General features: G+C 44.6%; 1 protein-coding gene across 1 annotated transcript in view; it reads right to left on the bottom strand.

The window, feature by feature from the left end:
• Window positions 1-25,730, bottom strand: part of MYO1H (myosin IH) — a 45,374-nt gene that overhangs the window by 14,030 nt on the left and 5,614 nt on the right. The window contains exons 5-18 of the mRNA XM_046025503.1: window positions 23,656-23,835; window positions 21,303-21,401; window positions 20,378-20,491; window positions 19,968-20,039; window positions 19,217-19,336; window positions 17,992-18,059; window positions 17,368-17,473; window positions 16,786-16,866; window positions 15,115-15,206; window positions 12,099-12,193; window positions 8,903-8,949; window positions 3,742-3,822; window positions 2,979-3,084; window positions 2,103-2,220 (exon numbers count right to left, since the gene is read on the bottom strand). Of these exons, the coding sequence (XP_045881459.1) occupies window positions 2,103-2,220; window positions 2,979-3,084; window positions 3,742-3,822; window positions 8,903-8,949; window positions 12,099-12,193; window positions 15,115-15,206; window positions 16,786-16,866; window positions 17,368-17,473; window positions 17,992-18,059; window positions 19,217-19,336; window positions 19,968-20,039; window positions 20,378-20,491; window positions 21,303-21,401; window positions 23,656-23,835 (1,379 nt within the window). The remainder of the gene's footprint in view (window positions 1-2,102; window positions 2,221-2,978; window positions 3,085-3,741; window positions 3,823-8,902; window positions 8,950-12,098; window positions 12,194-15,114; window positions 15,207-16,785; window positions 16,867-17,367; window positions 17,474-17,991; window positions 18,060-19,216; window positions 19,337-19,967; window positions 20,040-20,377; window positions 20,492-21,302; window positions 21,402-23,655; window positions 23,836-25,730) is intronic.

Here is a 25,730-nt window from a genome sequence, read left to right on the forward strand (position 1 = left end):
AACGAGCCTCAGATGACAAAAAATTAGAAAAAAAGCTGTACGAAGTGCAAAAACTGCAGAAAAATGGGAACACAATGTGCACAGGTGGGGCAGGCAGCGGCTGCTGATTCTGGCCGTCTCTGCCAGAAGTCAGATTCAGAAAAAGGGACAGGTGAAAAAACGAACAACTAGTAGCTGACGAGCAAAAACAGCGTGCAAAGGAGGTACGTTAGGAAAAAAAAAAAAAGCAAAGAGACTGGTAGTTCCTCAAACAATTAAACACTGAGTTATCCTATGACCTAATAACCTACTCCTGGGTATACAGCTCCCCAACATAAAACACATGTCCACATAAAAACCTGAACATGTGTGTTCCTAGCAGCGTTATTCCTAATAGCCCCGAATGGAACAGTCCAAATGCCCACCAACTGATGGGTCTCTCTGCACAACGAACAGAGCATGATTCGGCCCTAAAAAGGGATGACACACTGACATGTGGTACCGCAGGGATGAACCTTGAAAACACTGGGCAAAGTGACAGAAACCAGTCACCAAAGGCCACATGCTGTAGGACTCCATGCATAGGAAATTTCCAGAATAGGGAAATCTATAGAGACAGGAAGCAGGAGAGTGGTTGCTTAGGGCTGGGGCCAAGGTGGTAAGGATATAAGGGGGTTATAGGTAAAGGGTCTCAGCAGGAACAGAAATCATTTAACGTAACAACGAGGTGGGAGAACAGTATGAAGCTTCCTCAAAAAGCTAAAAATAGAACTACCCTATGATCCTGCAATTGCACTACTAGGTATTTTCCCAAAGAAGACAAAAGTACAGATTTGAAGGGGCACGTGCACCCCAGTGTTTATGGCAGCAATATCCACAATAGCCAAACTGTGGAAAGAGCCCCAATGTCCCTCGACTGATGAATGGATAAAGAAGATGTGGTGTATACATACAATGGAATACTATGCAGCCATCAAAAGGAGGAAATCTTGCCATTTCCAAGGATGTGGATAGAACTAGAGGGTATTGTGCTAAGTGAAATAAGTCAGCCAGAGAAAGACAAATACCATAGGATCTCACTCATATGTGTAATTTAAGAAAGAAAACAGATGAACATATGGGGAGGGGTAGAGGAAAAAAAGGAGAGAGGGAAACAGGCCATAAGAGATTCTTGGTGATCGAGAACTGAGAGCTGATGGAGGGGTGGGGGATGGGCTAGACGGGGGATGGGGATTAAGGAGGGCTCTTGTGATAAACGCTGGGTGTTTTCTGTAAGTGATGAATCACTGAATTCAACTCCAGAAACCAGTATTGCACTGTAGATTAACTAGGAGTTAGATAAAAATAACAGCGAGGAAATAGATTATTACTTAATAAGTACGTATAAGCAGATAGCACTCACCAAGACATGAGACTCGCGGAAGAAAAACCAGCATGCTCCTTGGTAAAGAAAGATCTGAGATCACTAAAGCAGGGGCTAAAAATAAAACCTGCCGGGAAATGCTCAAGTTTCAAAAGTCAGAACCTTGATATAAGTTGCAAAATACAAGAAATCAGATGAAAAATGTAAGCTCATGGACGTGACTTTCATAAAGCTGTAGTTCAAAAGAAACCTAGTAGTCAGGTGGAAATGCGAAACTGCCAATATTTAACCACGCTCAACTACAGAAATCACCATTATGCCATTATGCTTCCCTTGAGAGCATGAGATTGTGTTAATTTTTTTTTTTTTTTTGGTAGCACAAATTCACACGCAGCCCCCCACAAATGAAGTATTAGTGCACTGAACCAGCACCTACAATCTCCGTTGGGCGGGTCTTCCCCAACTGTGTACAGACTCAAGGGGTATACTGCCCACGTCTGCCCCCTAGTGGCAGGTCTATGCATCAGCCTTGACCTTCCTACGCTCCAAGAAGTCACACCTTTAGGGAAACCGAAGGGAAGGAGGTAACTAACCTGAGTCAGTTTCCTATTCTCCAAAATGTTCGTGTTCATCCCGGTTACAGAAGAACCCAACGGAGTTCCCTAGGGGATGGACTTTTACTCATCGCCACACCCAGAGACTCCCCACACAGTAGGTTTTTGATCCTGTACTGGCGTAGGATCAACAAAACAAGTGTTACCTTTGCAAGAAATGCTCGTATTTCCGCCGGTAGGCAAAGCCCGCCCGTCTCACCCGCAGGTGCTCCATCAGCCCCAGGTACTTGATCTGATGCCTTATGAGCAAGTCGTCAAACTTGTCTTTGGAAACACAGAGGGGAGAGTGACCGTAAATGACCCCATAGCTCTGTTTCAACTGAGAAAGACCATAGGCTGCAAGCTGACCATCGTGGCCTGGGTCTGGCCACGGACATATTTTGTCAGGTCCTGTGTGTGTGTGTTTGTGTGTGTGTATGTGTGTGTTAATGGAATTTTATAGGAAAACTGGGATTTCTGGCTTCTCTAAAAAAAAAAAAAAAAGATATCTGGCCATTCTGGGCTAGAGTTCCACATGGGAACAACTGACTGGAAGGGAATAGGGCTGCCGCTTTGGACATGATGTGCCCTTTGCTCTTTGTCACAGTCCCCTCCACTCCCTACTGCCTTATACCCAGGCTGCTTCACTCATTTGCTCTTCCTGCCTGGCTTTCATACAACATGGTCACTGACCATGGCATGAGCCTGGAAGGTCCAAGTCACAGACCATCTTGGAAGACAGTTCCTTGGCTGCAGGGAAGTGGCACTGCTCCCCTCACCTCTGACATCTGTCTGGCTCAGCTGGGTTGCTCCTGAAATGGGCCAGGCTCTGAGCAATGCTCATTTGGGACCACCAAAAACCTCTCCCTCCTTCTTCATTTCCCTTCTATTATTTTTTAAAAATGAATTCATGTACAAAGGACAAGAAACAAGGCTATGGGGTGTTTTTTTTTTTTTTTTAAGCATCTTAACCCACTGTCATCTTGGCTTTCCCTGCAGCCTCATTTCCCCAAGCTCAGTGTTCAGAACGATTCATGACTCACTGGGTTCTTTCCTCTCATTGGGCTTGATGCAACGGATGTATGATGGTTCCTTAGAGATGAGGATTTCCAGAAGGCTGCTCAGGCTGTTTTTAAACTGAGTCCCCACCTTCAGAGATAAAGAGAGAGAGAGAATGAATGAGCTAAATAGACATTGCTTCTCCCAGTAAATACAGAGAAGACTGGCTAGGGCACAGGTCTTTCTATCCCAGCTCCTGACAGATTGCCCTCCCCATTACCATCTCACCCACTAAAAAGGTTTCGGATGTTCTGGTCTGAGAAGTCTAAGCTCAGACTGGTCAAACAGAGGCTGGACAAGCACCTGTCCAGGGTGCTTTCCTCACTCAGCAAATACGTGGCAAGCACCTCATAGGAGCCTGTATCGCCACTGAGACCATCACCCTATCAGCCTCCCATCTCCCGGTTACCAAGCTTCCTTCATGACACTTGCACTGTTATATGTCCCTTCTTTCTTTGATGGTACTGTCTTCTCCTCTCTTCCACTAGATCATACGCCCCATGAGAACAGGGATCTTGTCCATTGTTATTGCTAAAACTTGCACCCCGCACGCAGTGCCTGACACACAGTAAACACACTGGTGGCTACAGTTGGAAAATTGTATTTAGTCAGTGTGTGTTAGAGAGGGACACTTTCAGAAAAAGGAAGGACAGATTAAAATGTGCATGTAACTGAGAATAGTTGTACCCTCTGGCTGATTTTACTACCTTTTCCAATTCCGCATGGGCCTGCTTTCCCCTGACTCACCGTTGGTGGCCTTCTCCGGTTTTCTAACTCGGCCACCAGGAAGCACTCCTTCAGGATGCGGTTTTTGGACCTGCAGAGCACCTGCAAGTAAAGGAAATGAGCCTCACGTTCACTGCTTCGGAAGTCACTAAGGGGTCTTCGGGAAACCTGTGTAAGCGTGCACCGCAGCCCAGAGCCATTTGCTTTGGGAGTACTGGAAGATGGGAGAAAAGACAAACGTGGAAGGAAACATTTAAATACTGGATCCACGGCTCTGTCTACATGGTGAGGCCATCTGATTGTTTTTCCTCGGACACAGTGAAGTTATCCTTATTCACTGTCCAGCCCATAAAGAATGAACAGCTCTCGAAATATGATCTCCAGGATACGGTGTTAAGTGGCGGGGGGAGGGGGGGATAAAGGCAAGACAAGGACCACATGTCCAGTATGTGATTATTGTGTGAGGAGAAAGGAAAAGGAGGGATACACACACACCTTGGTCTGAACCATCCCTGGAAGGACACACCATCAAATGGCTAGGACAGTTGGCTTTCAGAGAGTTGGTGATATGGGGTCAAGGACATCAGCTTTTGTGCAGTTTGATTTCTCTCCCCTGTGCACAAGTTTTCACAATAGTTTTATTACTAAAAATCTCGATTTATATTTTTAAGAGATTTATTCGAGAGAGAGTGGGGGAGGGACACGGGGAGGGAGGGAGAGAGAGAGAGAATCTTCAGTGGGCTCCACGCTCAGTGCAGAGTCCGCCGTGGGGCTTGGTCTCATGACTCTGAGATCATGACCTGAGCTAAAATCAAGAATAGGAGGTTCAGGGGCGCCTGGGTGGCTCAGTGGTTAAAGCCTCTGCCTTCAGCTCAGGTCATGACCCCAGGGTCCTGGGATCGAGCCCCGCATCGGGCTCTCTGCTCAGCAGGAGGCCTGCTTCCCCCACTCTGCCTGCCTCTCTGCCTACTTGTGATCTCTGTCAAATAAATAAATAAAGTCTTAAAAGAAAAAAGAATAGGAGACTCAACTGACTGAGCCACCTAGGGGCCCCAAAGATCTTCAATTTAAAAAAATTAATTCTACACTAAAATTCTTTTCTTTGTATCATACAATGAGATATTCTTCAGCCTTTAAGATGGAAGGAAATTAACCAAACTGTGGGAGGAGCAGAGATGCCCTTCAACAGACAAATGGATAAAGATGTGGTCCGTATACACAGTGGGATATTACTCAGCCATCAGAAAGGATGAATACCCACCATTTGCATTGACATGGATGGGACTGGAGGGGTCTCTGCTAAGGGAAGTAGGTCAGGCAGAGAAAGACAATTTTCTTATGCTTTTGCTCATATGTGGAGCATAAGGAATAGCATGGAGGACATTAGGGGAAGGAAGGGAAAACGGAATGGGAAGAAATCGGAGGGGAAGACAAACCATGAAAGATTATGGACTCCAGGAAACAATCTGAGGGCTTCAGAGGGGAGGTAGCTGGATGATGGGGTAGCCCGGTGATAGGTATTAAGGAGGGCACGTGTTGTGATGAGCACCCTGGTGTTATATACAAACAGTGAAGCATTGGACAGTACATCAAAAACTGGGGATGTACTGTATGGTGATTAACATAACACAATAAAAAAACCCCAAGAAATTTGAAAAAAGAAGGAAGGAAATTGTGACATATGTGGGGACATGCATGAAACTGAGGACATCACGCTAAGGGACAGACATGAGACACAGATGGACAAATACTGTACGACCCCATTTACATGAGGTCCTAGAGTCGTCAAATTCAGAGCGACAGGAAGTAGGGTGGCGGCTGCAGGGGCTGAGGGAGGAGGAACAGGGAGTGAGTGTTTGAAACAAGGGGCAGAGTTTGTTTTCCAAGATGAAAAGGATCCTGGAGATTGGTAGTGCGAGGACTGATGGTGTCTAACGCTACTCAAATGAACACTTAAAAATAATTGCGATGGTACATTTTATGGTATGTGCATTTTACCACCATTCGACGTTTCTTTAAATTAAAAAAAAAATCGGGCGCCTGGGTGGCTCAGTGAGTTAAGCCTCTGCCTTTGGCTCAGGTCATGATTCCAGGGTCCTGGGATCGAGCCCCACATCGGGCTCTCTGCTCAGCAGGGAGCCTGCTTCCCCCTCTCTCTCTGCCTGCCTCTCTGACTACTTGTGATCTCTCTGTGTCAAATGAATAATTAAATCTTTAAAAAAATTTTTGTTTAATCCACTCTAATTCTGCTCTTAATGATGGCATGAAAGAGCAATTTGGGGACAGGGGTGAACACATTAGAAAGGATCCATTTTTTTTTTTAAGATTTTATTTATTTATTTGACAGACAGAGATCACAAGTAGGCAGAGAGGCAGGCAGAGAGAGAGGGGGAAGCAGGCTCCCTGCTGAGCAGAGAGCCCCATGCGGGGCTTGATCCCAGGACCCTGAGACCATGACCCAAGTGGAAGGCAGAGGCTTTAACCAATGAGCCACCCAGGCGCCCCTAGAAAGGATCCATCTTGAAGTCAAAAGAAAGTGCCAGGCGTGTCAATCCTAGCTGGTGAAGGGAGAGACTCTGAGATTTTACCATGGGAAGCACCCTGCATAGGTGGGTTTGTGAAGGGCATGGGCGTAGTGCGCAGGAGCAAAGCCAGGAGAGGAGTATTAAGTTCCTTGTGCCAGCTGGGCCCTTCCATGCCTGTGTCATTCGCAGTGACCCTGGGAAGGGGGCACCGCTAGACCCACCCCACGACAATGGGAAAATCTGCTCCAGACCCCGTGCTGGGAAGAGGCGGGGCTGATGCTCAGCCCCAAAGAGCACCGGCCTAGAGCAGAGATCCAAAGTTAGGAATTGTTCTCTATCCTGAAGCCCAGAGACCGGGCCAAGAAAGATTGGAAAGGCCAGAAGGTACTCCTGAAACCAACAGTCTGTGTTCGCTCTGAAAAGGTCTCCCTAACTTTAAGCTTTTTGTAGACCAAGCTGATGAAATAAAATCTAATTTTTATAAAACAGCCAACTGTTTCAATACAAAGGAAGGCTTCAAAACACCCAGGGTTTTTCTGATCAGTAAGGTATATGGACAGAGACTGGGCCATGCAGCAGCGGCCCCAGGGGCTAGTCACACTCCAGCCTCACTTCCTGATGTGACCTTGAGCAAGTCGAGGCTTCTCTGGGTCTCTGTTTTCTCATTCTCTGTTCACGCCACCCTAGTACATTCCCACTGCACCCGAACAAAAATCTCTTCTCCTCCCTGGGGACCTCACCCTGCTGGGCTCAGTCCCCTCTCCAAACATCATACTCCTTACCGAACACACACTGAAATCGTCTGGGCCTCAGGGCCTTTGCACGCACCAGTCCCTCAACCTGGAGTCAGCCCAATCTTTCCATAGCCAGTAATATTCTCACTCAGCTTTCAGCCCAAAGTCACCTCCACAGAGGTGTTTTCTCTGATCTCTTAAACTAGATTAAAAATGCTTCTCTCAATCGTGTTTTCTTATTTTCTTTGGAGCACTTCTCACCGACGGGTAACTTATTTGTGTACAGTTGACCCTTGGACAAAATGGGTTGGAACCATGTGGATCTCCTTACATGCCGATTTTCTTTACAGTACAGGGTTTTAAGTGTATTTTCCTTGGGACTTTTTTTTTTTTTAAAGATTTTATTTATTTATTTGACAGAGAGGGAGATCACAAGTAGGCAGAGAGGCAGGCAGAGAGAGAGGAGGAAGCAGGCTCACCTGCGGAGCAGAGAGCCCGATGCGGGGCTTGATCCCAGGACCCTGCGATCATGACCTGAGCCGAAGGCAGCGGCTTAATCCACTGAGCCACCCAGGCGCCCCTCCTTGGGACTTTCTTAATAATATTCTCTTTTCTCTAGCTTATTTCATTGTAAGAATACTGTATATAATATATAACATACAAAAGATGTGTTCAATGACTGTTTATGTATGAATAAGGCTTCCAGTCAACAGTAGGCTATTGGTAATTAAGTTTTGAAAGTTATACATGGAATTATGACTGCACAGGAAATTGGCAGGTTCATGTTGTTTAAGGGTCACTATATATATTTATTCTTTTTTTTGGTATATATTTATTCTTAACCCCTCTGTGCCCCCAGTGTAAGCCCCATGAGAACAAGGACTGCCCAGAACTGACCCAGCACACAACAGGGACAATATATATTCTTGAATCAATGGCATAGCATACATTGGTCTGTTGACGGGCATCTTGGCTCTTTCCACAGTTTGGGGATTGTGGACTTTGCTGCTATGAACATTGGGGTACAGATGGCTCTTCTTTTCACTACATCTGTATCTTTGGGGTAAATACCCTGCAGTGCAATTGCAGGGTCATAGGGAAGCTCTATTTTTAATTTCCTAAGGAATCTCCACACTGTTCTCCAAAGTGGCTGCACCAACTTGCATTCCCACCAACAGTGTAAGAGGGTTCCCCTTTCTCCATGGATGGGACTAGAGGAGATTATGATGTGTGAAATAAGTCAAGCAGAGAGAGTCAATTATCATATGGTTTCACTTACTTGTGGAGAATAAGGAATAACACGGAGGACAGGGGGAGGTGGAGAGGAGAAGTGAGTTGGGGGAAATCGGAAGGGGAGATGAACCATGAGAGACTGTGGACTCTGAGAAACAAACAGGGTTTTGGAGGGTAGGGAGGTGAGGGGTTAGGGGAGCCTGGTCGTGGGTATTAAGGAGAGCACGTATTGCATGGGGCACTGGGTGTGGTAAATAAACAATGAATCTTGGAACACTGAAAAAATAAAATTAAATCAAATTAAAAAGGGCATATCATACAGATGACCTTGAATATCTGTCTGGCCATGACATGCTAGAGTTCTAACATAAAGCACCGTACAGAAAAATCCAGAAGGCCAAACCAACCCCAAATCAGTGTTATGGGTGACACCATCAGAAATACATATAGTTGGGGCACCTGGGTGGCTCAGTGGGTTAAGCTGCTCCCTTCGGCTCAGGTCATGATCTCAGGGTCCTGGGATCGAGTCCCGCATCGGGCTCTCTGCTTGGTAGGGAGCCCGTTTCCCTCTCTCTCTCTCTCTCTCTCTCTGCCTGCCTCTCTGCCTACTTGTGGTCTCTGTCAAAAAAATAAATAAAATCTTAAAAAAAAAAAAAGAAATACATACATATAGTTAAATTCCAGACTTACTTCTTTCAGATGTCTGTAGAGGAGATCATTGTTTTTTTCTAAGAATCCTGTAAAACATTAAAAATTTCTGAATCACTGTCTTTGTTTAAAAATGCAATTCCATCCCATCTGACTGCAAAGGGAAATCCTGAGCATAATCTCCTAGGCTCAGACCTGAGGTTCTCAGCCTTGGTACTATGGACATTTGGGACTGGAGAATTCTTTATGGTGGCGACTGTCTTGTGAATTGTAAGATGATTAGCAGCACCCCTGACCTCTACCCACTCGATGCCAGCAGCCCCTTCCCCAGCTGGGAAAACCAAATTTGTCTCTAGACATTGCCAGATGTTCCTGGATAAGTAATCCCACCTGTGGTTGAGAAGATCCTCAGAACTGGATTTACAGCCCACACACTGTACTCTAACCTCTCCCTAGCTATCACACAAATGTAGAGCCTTTATGCTAAGTATTGTCCTAGTCCAGTAGCAAAGAGCTATGTAAAAAAGGAATGACACTGAGAGGTGCTTGGGTGGCCCAGTTGGTTGAACATTCAACTCTTCCCTTCAGCTCAGGTCATGATCTCAGGGTCATGGGATCAAGCCCCGTGTTGGGCTGTACACTCAGCTGGGAGTCTGCTTGTTTCTCTCCCTCTGCTCTTCCCCCTACTTTCATGCTATCTATAAAATACATACAAATGAAATCTAAAAAAAAAAAAAAAAGGGAATGACATCGAAACAATGGACGGAGTGTTGAACTTCAAGAGTGGGCTGGGGAAGCCAGGTGAGAAAATCATCCCCGCCACTGAGGAAAGCAAAACTGAAGCAGCAGGACTAGATGCTGGTATGTATCCTCATGCAAAGGAGAATGTGCCATTTCCGACTTTAAAACTTGGTTTTTAAGTGCTCACTTAAAACCTAATCAGTTAATCATCATCATGTTAGTAACTAAATGACATTATAAAATCAGCCCCAGGGGCACCTAGATGGCTCAGTCGGTTAAGCATCCGACTCTTGATCTCAGCTCAGCTCTTGATCTCAGGGTCATGAGTTCAAGCCCCACATTGGGCTCCACGCCAGGCATGGAGCTTACTTAAAAAATAAAAATAAAAATAAAAATAAAAATAAAAATCTGCTAAAAAAGACACATATCGGGGTGGCTGGGTGGCTCAGTGGGTTAAAAGCCTCTGCCTTCAGCTTGGGTCATGATCCCAGGCTTCTGGGATTGAGCCCCGCATTGGGCTCTCTGCTCAATAGGGAGCCTGCTTCCTCCTCTCTCTCTGCCTGCCTCTCTGCCTATTTGTGATCTCTGTCTGTCAAATAAATAAATAAAATCTTTAAATAAACTAAACTAAAATAAAATAAAAAAGACGTGTATCAAAAACATCTATGATACAATCTTTTTAGAAAGCTGTTTGGAGCTACCAAAACTAACATTTTTATTGCGGTAAAATATACATAACCAAAAAATTCAGCATTTTAGCTATTTTTAAGTGTTTGGTGGCATTAAGTACAGTCACATTGTTGCGAACCATCACCACCAGCTGTCACCAGAATGCATTTTCTCATACTGAAACTTTGACCCCATTAAATGCTAATTCCCCATTTCCCTTCCCCCAGCTCCCGATGACCACTTTTCTACTTCCTGTCTCAGTAGGACTTTGACCATTCCAGGCACCTTGTCCTTGGAATCATACAGCATTCGTCCTTTGTGACTGGCTGATTTCATTTAACATCAGTTTTTTTTTTTTTTAAGATTTTATTTATTTATTTGACAGAGAGAAATCACAAGAGAGGCAGGCAGAGAGAGGGAAAGCAGGCTCCCCGCTGAGCAGAGAGCCCGATGTGGGGCTCGATCCCAGGACCCTGAGACCATGACCTGAGCTGAAGGCAGCGGCTTAACCCACTGAGTCACCCAGGCGCCCAACATCAGTTTTCAAGGTTCCATCCGTGGGGTGTATCAGAACTTCTTTCCTTTCTAGGACCGAATAAAGTCCCGCTGTTCATGTAAAGCACATTGTATCCACCCACACAGCCATCCATGGAAATGGGCAGATGCCAAACACAGCGGTGTTTACAAGAGACAACGCTGGAAACAAAGTAGTGTCCATCAAATGGGTCAAAGGCTACAGCCCTAGAGGGAGTGCCTGTAGCTTCTCAAAAAAAAACGTGGTGGGATCTGTGGGTTGCTGCAGAGCATGGATGAGGGACGAGGGTCTGGAGTCAAAAGGCATGCGTCTGAACCTCACTCATGGCACTTATAAGCTGAGTGACCTTGGGCGAGTGGCTGGACTTCTCTGAGCTCATTTGCCTCATAGATTAAAAGGATGATGATGATGATAATAATAATAATACAAGGGTTTTACGAGGTTTAAGTGAACAACAGAGATAAAGCAGGCCCGGCCCCCAGTAAGGGCTCATTGAGTGCTAACTGGAATCCAAATGATTTCTCATAGTCATTAAATGAAAAGTTGCCAGAGAGAGAACACAAAATAACAATCCATGTTGGTTTTGTGTGCATAGGTGTGTGTTTGGATGTGTATGTGTGCCCCCACGTGTACATGGAGAAGGTATTTCTATTTTCCCGAAAAAGTACAAGAAACTGTTGGTTCTTGGGGTTACCTCCGGAAGAAGCTAGGAGTAAAGGGGACTTTCGGTTTCCTTTTTGGACTTTTCTATACGGACCCCAACTTCTAGCCTTACATGTATAATATCCTTTAAACAAAAATCAGGTGATGATGTGCACAGAGAGACTCGTCCTATTTTAAAATGCTTTCTGTTTTTATATACTACTGGGAATTTAAGAGAAAAAACATGTATTGCTTTTTTAAAGATTCTTAGAGAAAAAACTAATTATTTAGAAGTGAAAATATGAAATACTCAGAACAGGCAAATCTGCAGAGACAGAAAATAGAGGAGTTCAGAGCCTAGGGCTGTGGGGTAGGGGGTTGGGGAAAACGCAGTTGCTAACGCATGTAGGGTTTCTTTTTGGGGTCAAGGGGTTGCATAACTCTAAAGTGAATACAGTAAAAACTACTGAATTGTACACTTTAAATGGGTGAAATGGAGTGGTTACAGGTAAAAGTCATGAATAATAAGAAATAAGAAGAAAAAAGCCCTTCAGACGGCACGCCGGCAAGGAGGGCTAGCAAACGTTTGGGAAGGGCGTGCAGCCATGGGTTCAGTGGACACGGGGGCACCTGCGTGGCTGGGACACTCGCCTTCGGTGCAGTAGGTGACCTCCCCCGCATAGTGGAAGAGCCGGAACTCCATCCAGCCAATCCTCTTCCGGCCCTTTGGCCCTGCCAGCTTCCGGCTGCAGCAAGACAGAAATAGACACGGACTGAAACTTTCTAGTCTGGGGCAACAAAATGCCCCAGTTTATGAAGGAAGTAGCAAAAGAGAAGCCTTCACAAGTTGTTTGAGAGCATGACAATTGACTGGAAGCACCGGAAACCAAACACGCATTGGTCTCCCTAGTATTAGATCCCTCTCTGTGCAGAAAGTGGAACACTCTTGCACTGGTGGTGGGAATGCCGACTGGTGCAGCCACTCTGGAAAACAGTATGGAGGTTCCTCAAAAAGTTAAAATAGAGCTACCTTATGATCCAGCAGATCGCACCACCAGAGAATACAAAAACATGAATTCCAAAAAATATATACTCCCCGATATTCATAACAGCATTATCTGCAACAGCTGAATTATGGAAGCAGCCCAAGTGTCCTTTGATTGATGCATGGATAAAGAAGATATGGTGTATAGATACACAATGGAATATTACTCAGCTGTAAAAAAGAAAAAAATCTTGCCATTTGCAACAACATGGATGGAGCTAGGGATGATAATGCTAAGTGAGGTCAGAGAAGGACACCATATGATGTCACTCATATGTAGTATTTAAGAAACAAATGAACGAAGAGGAAAAAGGGGACAGAAAGACAAATCAAGAAACAGACTCTTAACTATAGAGAACACACGGATGGTGAGCAGAAGGGAGGCAGGTGGCGGGAGGGGGAAATAGGTGATGGAGAGGAAGAAGGGCATGACCCTCCTTGGGTCCTCGGGGTGATGACCAAGGGTGACGTATGCAAGTGCTGAATCACTATATTGTGCACCAGAAACTAATATTACACTGTATGTTAACTAACTCAAATTGAAATAAAAACTCAAAAGTAAAATTAGATCCATCTCTGAAGAACTGAGGAATTAACCTAAGTGAGCCCCAGAAACACTTACTTATACAATGAAATAATTTCTATTTTCTTCCAGGTGATAACTAAGAAACAATTTTACTACCTCACATTTTTATGATGTGGAGGGACTAAAATACTCATGAAACATCATTTTTCAGATTCTGGTGATTCCTAATTTTTATAACCTTTTCTTGAAATATATATACGTACATATTGACAGTGCAGGTATCCTAAGTATACAATTCAGTGAATTTGGGCACCAGAAACATACCCATAGGACCAGCACCCAGATCAAGAAACAAAATATGGGGCACCTGGGTAGCTCAGTGGGCTAAAGAAACAAAATATTACCAGTATTACCTGAGAATCACTCCCCCACCACCTTGAGCCCCTTCCAGATGAGCCCTGTCTAACACGACAGGCTGCTTTTTATCTGGTTTGGCACTTTACAGAAACGGAATTGTATAGTATATACTTTTTTGTCTGTCTGATTTCTCTTGTTTACATGCTCTGTGATTTGCCCACATCACTGCATGTAGTCACAGATGATGCATTTTTGTGGCTATTATTCCATTCCATTTCTGATGCATTTACTTATCCTGGCGATATTCTACAAAAGCACGATAAAGCCGCTACCGTCTACGGAGTCTTTGCCATGGCCGGAAATTGTATTAGGTGATTTATGTAGTCATTTACAATGTTAGCCGCTAGGTTGAGTAATAAGTCACTTGTCTTATAAGTGGCTGAGCTGCGATTCAAAACCAGGGCTTTAGGATTCCAGAGCATGAGATAAGTAATGCTCTCCTCCTTGTCTCAAAGACCAAGTTAAATTTCTAGTCAACTTCCTGAGTTGCTACCAATGTTCTTTATCTTGATCTGGTGCTGGTGATGAGGGAGGTACGTACAATGCAAAGATTTGCTGGGTTGTATACTTCAGAGCTACACATATCACTATATGTATTTTGTACTTTAAACCTAACTACTGGATATTTACTCCAAAGACACAGGTGTAGTGAAAAGAAAGGCCATATGCACGCCAATGTTCATAGCAGCAATGTCCAAAATAGCCGAACTGTGGAAAGAGCTGTGATGCCCTTCAACAGATGAATGGATAAAGAAGATATGGTTCAGGGGCATATGGGTGGCTCAGTGGGTTAAAGCCTCTGCCTTCGGCTCAGGTCATGATCTCAGGGTCCTGGGATCGAGCCCCGCATCGGGCTCTCTGCTCAGTGGGGAGCCTGCATCCCCCTCTCTCTGCCTGCCTCTCTGCCTACTTGTGATCTCTGTCAAATAAATAAATAAAATCTTACAAAAAAAAAAAAAAAGAAGATACGGTCCATATATACAATGGAATATTCCTCAGCCATCAGAAAGGATGAATACCCAACTTTTGTATCAACATGGATGGGACTGGAGAAGATTATGCTGAGTGAAATAAGTCAAGCAGAGAAAGTCAATCATCATATGGTTTCACTTACTTGTGGAGCATAAGGAACAACATGGAGGACATTAGGAGAAGGAAGAGAAAAATGAAGCGGTGGGGAATCAGAGAGGGAGATGAACTATGAGAGACCGTGGACTCTGAGATACAAACAGGGTTTTAGAGGGGAGGGGTGTGCGGGATGGGTTGGCTGGGTGGTGGGTATTAAGGAGGGCGCGGAATGCATGGAGCACTGGGTGTTATATGCAAACAGTGAATCTTGGAATGTTACATCAAAAACTAGTGACGTACTGTATGGTGACTCACATAATAAAAAACAATAAAAACAAAACAAAACAACTATTTCATGCATGTGACCCTATCCAAAATGTAACCATCATAGATATAAAATCTTTGAACATTCTACCCAGAATTCATTTGAATTTGATTTCCACTAACAAAAGGTACGACGTATATGAGTTGGTGCATCCTTATGGTGCATCACGTTTCAACGCATGAAACAGCGTATGAAGAATAGCTATGGGGTCCACTGCACACACAGCCAAGAAAGTGGTTCTAGAATGAGCTTCCCCAGGCAACAGCTTCCCAAGCGAGATACATACGTTTGGAAGTGTGCATGCGTCCCTACTTTCTCTTCCAGTTTCTCCAGGAAACTCAAGTCTGTCGCAGGACCGGGACGGATACATTCTTCATCCTTCCAGAGAAAAAGAGAAGCCTCAATGCATAGCTTCCGTAACATGCCATTAATTCCAAGTTTAAATGCCTCTGCCAGCTGTGGCAGAATGTACTGGACTAAAATACTCTTATCGAACACAAGTTCAAGTGAGTATTGGGGGTGAAAGGGCACCAATCCATTCCAGGTGCCTAGCGTCTTGGAGGGATGGGCAATTCTTTGACGAGTCAACCCTTGGACTTGTCATACTTCCAGAGTCTTCCCAAGGACCCTCCACAGCCTCCATGACCAACTTACTTAAACACACCACCTCATTTTCTCTTAACCAGTCTTTGCTGGCTAAGGACGTATTTCCTTTTTACTAGGAGCAAAGTCTCCTGGTAAAAAGAAATAAAACCAGGTACATCTAATTTTTTACATTTCTCCAGCTGTGTCTACTTCCTATTTCAGGTCCTTAACATTGTTAACATTTAATGGACCATCTTAAAAAATGAATCAACCCTGCAGCTTTTATTAAAACAGCAAGAAAAAACAAAAACTGGGTTCAGGTTGGTGAGACGACTCTCCTGAAGTAGGATCTCTAGGCTTTCTGATTCCATCTATGTGAAACCACACAGGACCAAATATGTATTATTAAAATATTTAAAAATACTAGTCTGGCAATCCATATGAGCATTGAGGGCACACAGAATAGCTTAAGTCAGTCTGCGGCTACCCAGATGTCCACATGGCCTTTCCCAGACCATCTTACCTAAAATTGAATCGTCCTCCCCACCACATCTAATCTTTTCTGCTTTTTTCTTCATCGTGCAACCTCCTTATTTTGCCCATTAACCTGTTCCTTGTCCATCTCTGTGCTAGAACTTAAAGCCTCCTGAGTGTAGCAGTTTTGATCTGTTTTTGTCCACTGCTGTGTCCAAATCACAGCACTAAGTGAGCACTGATGCTATCTGCTGAGCGCCTAGAGTCTGAATGCTTGCCACACACCAGCATAATCCCAAGCCCTGTGCCTATACGATCTCAACTCGTCCTTACAGTTCCTCTTAAGATAAGGGCTCCGATCGTCGCACCCACTTGAAGACAAGGAGATTAGAGCGTAGAGAGGTTAAAACACCCAAGTTTACACAGCTAGTAAGCGTGGGGAGGGGCTGGGATCTGAATCCAGATGGTGCCCCTGTTCCCGGCAACTGCAGTCACCACGCATCAATGTCCCTGCCGGGCTTTGGAATCTTGTTCACCCAACAGTTAGATGGAGGAGGGGGCAGGAGGAGAAAAGGGACCTGTTAATTTTCATTAGAAGGAGATGATTGCTACCGGAAAGGCAAAGGAATGATTTCTCATCCGCCCTTACATTTAAAAAAGTAATGTCTGAATCGGAACAACTGAGGGTTGGCGGCCGGGGATGTTCTCAGAAGGTGGAACGGTTCAAAATCAAGTCATAGGTGCATCCCGAGAAGCCTCAACTCAGGACCAACAGACGTTCTTTGTAAAACCTCCCTTTATGGTTTCTGGCGTTCTACTCATCCTAAGCAACCCCCTGATGCCTGGGGGAAATTCTCCTGCGTGTTGGCAACACCGTATGAAGTATCTTAGTTCTCACCAGAATGGAAATGATTCCTTTGTGTCTCTCTTCCACCAAATCACAGATGATCTTGTTGTTAAAATACTGAATTGGTTCCCACTAAAACGACAGAGACCAAAGAATTCCCCAAGGAGGATTTAGATCAACATAAAATATCTCTCTTCTATTTATTTATTTATTTAAAGATTTTATTTATTTATTTGACAGAGATCACAAGTAGGCAAAAGGCAGGCAGAGGGAGGGGGGGAAGCAGGCTCCCCACTGAGCAGAGAGCCCGATGCAGGACTCGAGCCCAGGACCGTGGGATCATGACCTGAGCAGAAGGCAGAGGCTTTAATCCACTGAGCCACCCAGGTGCCCCAAAATATGTCTCTTTTAAAGTGATTTTCCAATGCTATTTTTCCAAAATTTGATTTTTACCTCCAACTTAAAACAAAACTTCCTGAAGGTCAAAGTAATTTCCCAGGAAATACTCAGAGAGTGAAAAATAATTCTTGAGTACTAATGAGGATAAAATCTCCAGTGAAATATTATTGCTCAAGTGAATCTCTTTCACTAGAATAAGAAATCAAATGAGGAGAAAACATTAAAATGTTTTACCTCTATACCTTCCATTTCATATTCTGCCTGTTCTGCCTTTAGGGTTCTCTCAATCAACAGTTGCTGGAGTTTCTCATTGCAATAATTGATGCAGAACTGTTCAAAACTAGAGAGGGAAAATTAATCAATAATTAATTAATTTTAAAAGATTTTATTTGACAGACAAAATACCAGCAGGGGGAATAGGAGAAGCAGGCTCCCCACTGATCCGGGAGCCTGAAGTGGGACTCAATCCCAGGAATCTGGGATCATGACTTGAGCCAAAGGCAGATGCTTAGACTGAGCCATGCAAGCACCTCGAGATGCAAAAATTTAATTAACTAGAGCTACATGTGTAGACCAATTAAAAATTGTATTTACTTATTTTTAAAGATGCTTTTTAACAGAGAAAGCAAAATCCTTATTAGTCATATCATTTACGAAACAGATCAGAAGAGTCAAGCTAAAAGACGTTTGCATTTTTTATGGTTATTCCAATTCTGGAATAGTTGATGACTTAGCAGCTATGGAAACCCAGAGAATTTCTGAGGATGAGAAAACCAATTCCCATAACATTAGAGATGCCTTCAGCCAGACTCACACCCTAAAGGAGAACAGAGGACCCGTATGTAATGACGAACTCACCCATTCTTGTCGAAGACCTCAAACCCGTAGATATCCAGCAATCCGATCACAGTTTTCTTGGTGAAATCCTAGTCAAAGTAACAGACATTGCTTGTTGCTAGGTCTTTTACTTAATGACTCTTAAAACGCGGTAGCTGCCTCCAAAGCTGGGACTTGGTTAGACAGCTCCCATTGTCTCTCTTTTCAGCACTAGCTCACAGAGGAATCATGAGATGGAAAGGAATTTCCCAGCCCACTCCTCTGCCCTGAAGCCTGCCAGCACCCCGCTGCGGCTTCTGTGTCTGCCACCTGAGACGTGAGACCTTCCCCTTCTGATTCACAACCTTGCTTCAGCCCTTCTCAGTCTTCCCGAGCCCACGTCAATCCCAAAGAAAGAGAGAGACCTTTGGAGACAGCAGCAAAGGAGATGTTTATCCAGGAGAGAGGACGGGTGGTTTGAGTACCATTTTAAACAGAGGACCAAGAGCTGTCAGACAGGATGGAAATTTAATGAGAATATGACTGTTTTTTTCTGAAAGGGCCACAATTTAACACCTGGTATGGTGTCTTGAGCCAAGGCCTTCCAAATCTGTCCTTTACATACTGCCTCCTGGAGGTTTACATCTATGTCTGCGCCCCAGTACACTGTCCTTAATTTCTAGCTGTGAATAAACACCCCCTTTTTATTTAAATAAGTCCACTTAGGGTGAGTTGGAAAGACTTGTATTATTTTCTTACACATGTTAAAACATACTACTGTTAAAAAGTCAAAACTTTCCATGTACACTGAAAGCCATCTGGCATACTGCAAATACCATGCATTCCCACTTTGAGACACAATCATTCAGTGGGCATTTTTTTTTAAAGATTTTATTTATTTATTTGACAGAGAGAGATCAGAAGCAGGCAGAGAGGCAGGTAGAGAAAGAGAGGAGGAAGAAGGCTCCCTGCCAAGCAGAGAGCCCGATGTGGGACTCGATCCCAGGACCCTGAGATCATGAGCGGAAGGCAGAGGCTCAACCCACTGAGCCAAAGGCAGAGGCTTAACCCACTGAGCCACCCGAGCGCCCTCAGTGGGCATTTTTGTGAGCCTGCTGTGTGCTGGAAATGCAGATGCTGAAGGACACCGCCCCTGGCCATCAGGAGGCCAATGGCTGATGCTCACAAATTCTTTAGAGTGATGATGTCTGTCAGAAAACATTTCCACGTTACCGAGAGTGAGTCATCTAAAAATGTGCGGACAAACCTTGTTCACTAAGGAAGAGTTGATTTTGTTGACCAGCCAAGTAAATGTTCTTCCATAAACAGCCTTGGCCATTGCATCTCTAGCATAGACAGAGAGTTCTAGTGTCAATGGGCATATTACCTGAGAACAACAACAGAGGCATCATTACCGAGGTTTAAAAAAAAAAAAAGCCCATCCCTTCCCGAGTTTTCAAATTAGCCTTTAATGATGGCCAGGAAAGGACAGGTGCTGGGGAAGACGCCACCCCACCTATAAGCGTTCAGGCAGGGCCCAATACATGCCAGGCATGGAGCTGCTGAGATACAGCTCTGACCCAGACAGATAATTCCAGCCTCTGTGGGCTCACAGTTGGGGGATGGGACATTGCCACACACAGTCATGTTGCAAGCTGAGAGCAAAGTGAGGAGACACCTATGGTGCTTTAGGAGGGGGTGGGATGATCAGGAAGGCTCTTTGAGGATATGACCCTAGGAACTGAAGGATGAGAAGGTGTTGGGAGAAGCACAGGGAACAGTGTTCCAGCAGAGGGAACAGCATGTGCAAAGACCTCATGGAGGAAAGGCATGGTGAAAGGGAGGCATGGGAGTTTGGTGTTAACAGTTTGGGATGGGGAGGCTGAGGCAGGAGACACCACAAGGAGCTGGAACGCTGGGGTCTGGCCTCCTCCAGGGCCACCATCCTCCTCTTGCATGAGGCAGGCAGCAGCCCTAGGAGGAAGGGCAGGTCCATTTCCACCTAGAGGCATTGTTACCTCCTCAGTTTTGGCTTCAATCTTTCTGTGGGTGAGAGCTTCCAGAAGGATGGAGGGGTGGACTCCCAGGAGCTGAAGAAATGGAAACCAAAATGCCATTCAGTGATTGGATTTGATTTTTGCCAATGTATAAAGAACTGGTGTGATTTCCAGGCCCAGGATTATATGCTCTGACTGATAATCTTGATTAAATGCAAAACAGATCACATACGATCTTGTGTCCAGCTGGTTTTACCCCCTCCCTCACTTGTCCCATGCTTTTTAATATTCCTAGACAGTACCAGCCAGATGGACATATTATTAGCCACTTGGGGACCTGGGCATCCAGCTGCCTCGAGCTCCCCCATCCTGCCCTTCCATCTCCAAAAAGGGCCAGACCTTCCCTCTGCTCTTCAAAAGTGGAACGTCACCTTGGCGATCCATTTGATCTCATGGGTGTCTGGTATGGTGGCACAGCCTTGGTGGTTCTCTTCAAAACAAATGTTTCCTAGGTGTAGGACACTGGCAATAATTCCAAAGAGATTCTAGAACATTGGAAAGGGCGAGGAGAAGGGGGAAAGAGGAGCAGCCACCTAACTGGTGAATGCCATCACAGGAGACGTCATCACAAGGAAAACCACCCCCGTCCCAATTTCAGTCCTGAGCTCGCAGAACCAAGCTGATTTCCTCCTTCCCATGAAATCAGCCTCTTACCCACCTCAGATATTAAGGGAAGAGGGGTAGAGAGCCTCGGCGCAGGGTGGAGAGGAAGCTTTGCCCATTCTCCGGGATGGGACACTTCTTTCTTCCCTACCCCCTCCCCGCCAATAAGCCATTTTCTATGCAAATACCATGATCCCAGATATATATATTTACATAAATATATGATATTTTAAAATTATAATTCTGGCCCTTGAAAGAATAGTTTTAGCCATCAAAAAAAAAAAAGGATGTAAAAATACAATGTTTATAAAGCCTACAATTTGCTCCAGTTTGTTCAAAAATAGAACTGTAAATAAGATACAATCCTGCTGTTCTAGGGCATCTAAGTATTTGAGATTGGATTTGAGAGGAGGAAGAAACATGACCTCCTCCTCGCATACAGCACCGGGAAGTCTTTTGTCTGCCCGATGAAATGCAGAATGCACAGTTTAACATTGGAATTTCAGATGAGCAATGACTAATTTTGGTCCCAAATGGTGCCCCCAAATGATGGTGACCATTAAAATGTTAGCTAGGCGTGCTGGATTTTTATTGGCTGAATCTGGCAAGCCCACTAGGTGGCCACCAAGATACCGGGAATGTTTCATCAATCCCAGACCCGCGGACCAGCCGTTCTGCCCTTGGGGCTCATACCTCGAGGTCATCTTCAGTAAAATCAATGACAGAAAAGGCACTGGAAACAGTTTTCCAGTCGTTCTTGTCGTTAATAGATGACTCTTTGGCACAATGACCCTGTTGACACAGAATTGGGTTGCTTAATGTCATTTTTATAGGGGCAGTGAGCCATGCCCACATCTAGCCTTGAATTGAAGGGTTTTTTTTTCTACAAGCACACAAGAGCTGGTTCCAGAATGTTCTAAATTATATAAAGGTAGGTTTCGCTAATCAGCTAGCATAGGGTGATTTGCTTTTTTCAAACTTATTTAGAATTTCATCTTTATCCTGGGAAAACTTTGAAAGGTACACATTAGTGGTATATCTCTTTGAATGTGTGTGTGTGTGTGTGTGTGTGTGTGTGTGTGTGTGTGTTTTAAATAGTTTTCCTTGTCATATTTGCCAAATAAATCGAAGATGCTTGTCTCAAGAAACATCTGCTAAAATATGCAGGGAAAGGACAGCCCTGAAATTCAGAAAGCATCTTGATGCTCTTACAACTCCAGCAGAAACTGCAGGGCAGGACAAAGTGAAAAGAGACCCTCACTTGAGAAAATAAAAGTTTGGCATTTAGAGAGAGACAGGTGATGGATACAATCCCCAGCAGAGATGTGATGGGATGTCCCACCACTTTAGAAGTTGTCTTTTAGATAAGACACACACCACCAAACGTTGCAATTTAGAGGAAAGACTTCTAGATGAAGGTTTTTTTTGGTTTGTTTTTTGCTTTTCTAGTACAGGGTATCCCTAGATTCCTGGCTATCTGAAGATCTGTCATCTTCAAAGATTTTCCTGTTGCACAAGGAAACCAGAGGGGCCACAGCATGAAAATATTCACCAGTGAACAGATCACTGTTAAATCTGCAACTTCCCAAATATCCCTCCCCCTCCCCATTCAACCAGCGTCTACTCCCGCTCCCACCAGGGTGGGGCCAGCTTAGGTCAGTCCCTGGAGGACACCTAGAACATCAGAAGTAGTATGGATATACTGCCAAGCAAAGCCACAAAGTCTGTCAAAGTTATGAGAGAACACAAAATTGAACAAAATAATACTGGTGCATCCCATTTCCAAAGCCACCGTGGCATGAAGATCTGGCCATATGAAACAGACTAGAAAAATATCTGCAAGGATGAAGATAAGACACATTCCAAAAGGGAATGATTTGAATATCAAAGGGTTAGGAGAAGCCCTTGGGTAAAAGAATGAAGCCCACGAATACTTTTTTAGGCTGACGCTCTCTGATCAGGCTATAGAAAGTCAAATGTGACGCTACCACACAGTTTGTTAGAAAAATTTGGTCCTCAAAAAAAAAAAATCAAATTTGAGTTACTCTTCATTCTAACAATCAGGACAAAGTTTGTAAAAGGAGATTATGGGATTCTTTTGTCTTCATTATATCGCCTCATTTTTCAAGATAAATTTCAGTCATGCCTATTCTTCCTCCATGACTTACTATGAAATGTTGGTCCTTCTTTTACAAGATTGACTTCCTAAGACCTCGTTCTCTTTCTCAAGTGATGTCCCCACTTGCACTCTGCCAAGGGACCTCCATTCAAAGCCAGGCCCAGTAAAGAAGAGAAAAATCCAAAGATCTCGGGGGAGAAAGGTGCTAGTGGCATCAAAGATTGGTGGGTGTCGTACAATCGAGACCTTCTCCAGCCTTCGTGCTGGCTGCAGAAAGAGTAATGGTTGGGGCGGGGTTATATTCTGAAAGCCCCTTCACAGCGCTGGATCCCAGGAATGGCCTGAATGCTTTCAGTAAGGAAGTATGTTCATTTTGCAGCCAACGAGTCTCAGAATGGGAGGCAAGGAGACAGAGGGTCTTTTCCTAATCAGTTTTGAAAGCAGAAGGACGCAGCACGGGCTGTGGACACAGGTGGACAGCAAGTTACTCTCACACCTAGACCAGCAGTTCGCACTCCTGCTGTGACTTAGAATCACGGAGGATTCACTTAATTACACCGAATCATGGGGGAGTGTTTAATACAACCCTCAGGTCCCCATCCCACCCCAGACCAATTAGATCTGGATCACTGGAGGGTAGGGGCCAGAGATATGTGAGTGTGTGTGTGTCTGTTGAAAAACCTCCTCAGGTGATTCTAATTTCAGCCAGTGCTGAGAACCCCTCACCTAGAGATCTGTTACTTTACCAAGATGATCTACCATCTACCTGCCAGGCATAAACAGATGGGTTATGGTAAGTGTCCATAAACCAGTCTGTAGGATACCTCCAGAGTGGTAATGAGAAACTTCTTGACCATCCCATAGAAGCTCCCACTAACACCCTTGATTGCTGCTTCCAAAGGGCCACCCAAGCCAGGTGCTTCCAACCTTTGAGAGGTATTTGTACAGCCGGGGGTCCCGCTCAAGTCCCAGGTACGCAAGGAGCTCCTCTTCGCCACCCTCCAGCAGCTGGTAGAAGATGTGGAAGTTCCTCTCGCCCTGGTTTTGATAGACGACTCGAGACTTTTCTATCAGGTAACTGATGATATGCCCACCTACGGGAATGCCCTTGAGAACAGAGCAAAAAAGGCACAATGACAATAATAACTAAGCCATTCCCTTGCTGGTGTCTTCTGAGGAATGGAAATTCTGAATTTGAATGATGGTTCTTCTAAGCCTAGCGTTTTCTGGCCTCTTTTTAAAAAACATGTTTGCCTACCCTGAGGTCATGAGAGAAATTTTCTGTACTTCTGTCTGGAAGTGGGATTATTTTACCATTCAGGTTTAGGACTGTGCTTGAATTTCGTGTATGGAATGAGGTCCAAGTTCTTCTTATTCACATGGATTTCCAATTGATAGCACCATTTATGAGCAAGGCTCTCCTATCCCTATTCAGTCACAGCTAGGGTCATAAGCTAGGGGACCATATCTTATGTGGAGGACTTTGCAGACTCCATTCTGGTCCACTGGCCTGTTTATATATCCTTGTGCCAATAGCACACCTTTATTTATTTTTAAAATTTTTATTTATGTGAGCGAGAAAGAGAGCCCAAGCAGGGGGAGTGGCAGAGGGAGAGGGAGAAGCAAGCTCCCTGCTGATTAGGGAGCCTGACATGGGACTCAATCCCAGGGCCCCAGGATCGTGACCTGAGCTGAAGGCAGCTGCTTAACCAACTGAGCCACCCAGGTGCCCCCACACTATTTTAAAGAATATTCCAGTAGAGGATTTGTATTCCAGAACATATATAGAACTCCTGCAAAGCAAAATGAGAAAAACAACCTACTTAAAAGTGGGTAAAAGGCTTTAGCACCAAATTTTTAATTGGCCAATTCTCCGGACTTCATTTATAATCAGGGAAATACGAACATAAAGCAGAAAAGCACTGCACTTGACCAGAATGTCTCAAACCAAGAGGACTGGAAATATCAAATGTTGACAAGGGTATAGAGAACCTGCTGGCCATGAGAACTGTCATGCACTGTCCTAACATCCCTGGTAAGAGCCCAGCAATGCCACTTCCAGTCAAACACCCAACATAAGTGACCACCAATATCTACTCAAGGACACGTGCAAGGATGTTCAGAGCACTCTTTGATAACCCCAAATCGGAAAAGCCAAATGTCCACCAACAGGTGGACAGATAGTGAAGAGGTCACATAAGCCAAGAATGACCAGCTGCTACACAAGTGACACGAATGAAACTGACAGGTAGAACGCTGACGGAAAGGAGCCAGACACAAACTAGAACATACTGCATAATTCCATCTACACGAGGCTCAAGAACCAGCCAAACTCATCTTATTATAGAGGTTGGAACAGCTGGTAACTTCTGGGAAGGCAGGCACTTTCAGAGAACAGTAGGAGATTCTTCTAGGCATTAGAAAATTTTACATCTTCTTTTTAATAGATTTTATTCATTTATTTGACGGAGAGAGAGGGAGCACATGCAGGGGGAGCGGTAGGCAGAGACAGAAGGAGAAGCAGGCTCCTGGCCGAGCAAGGAGCTGGATGCGGAACTCGATCCCATGACCCCAAGATCATGACCTGAGCTGAAGGCAGATGCTTAACCAACTGAGCCACTCAGGTGCCCTTAGAAATTTTTCTCTCTTGATCTAAGTGCTGGTTATCACAGGGAGATACACACAAGTAAAACTCATCAAGCTGTACTCACGATTTCTGTCCTTTTTAGCATGTGTGTTGAATTTCAATAAGAAGCTTTAAAACAGACATAACTCTTCCATTTTTTCCAAAGTCTAGGCACACTTTGCCAGAAGTCCACAAGGGAAAACCTTGGCCAGTCTTGCGTCACTCCACTCTATGCCCCGCCAGGGACTCTTCTCTGGTCCAAGTGACGCGCTTTGTCACCGGGAATTCTATGTCCTTGAGAACTCTGTCCACCCGCCCCCTACCTGCATCAGCCCCACTTAAGCTCTGTGCAACATACAACCATACTCTCCCATTA

This window comes from Meles meles, chromosome 12 (genome assembly GCF_922984935.1).
Source record: "Meles meles chromosome 12, mMelMel3.1 paternal haplotype, whole genome shotgun sequence".
Classification (NCBI taxonomy): domain Eukaryota; kingdom Metazoa; phylum Chordata; class Mammalia; order Carnivora; family Mustelidae; genus Meles; species Meles meles.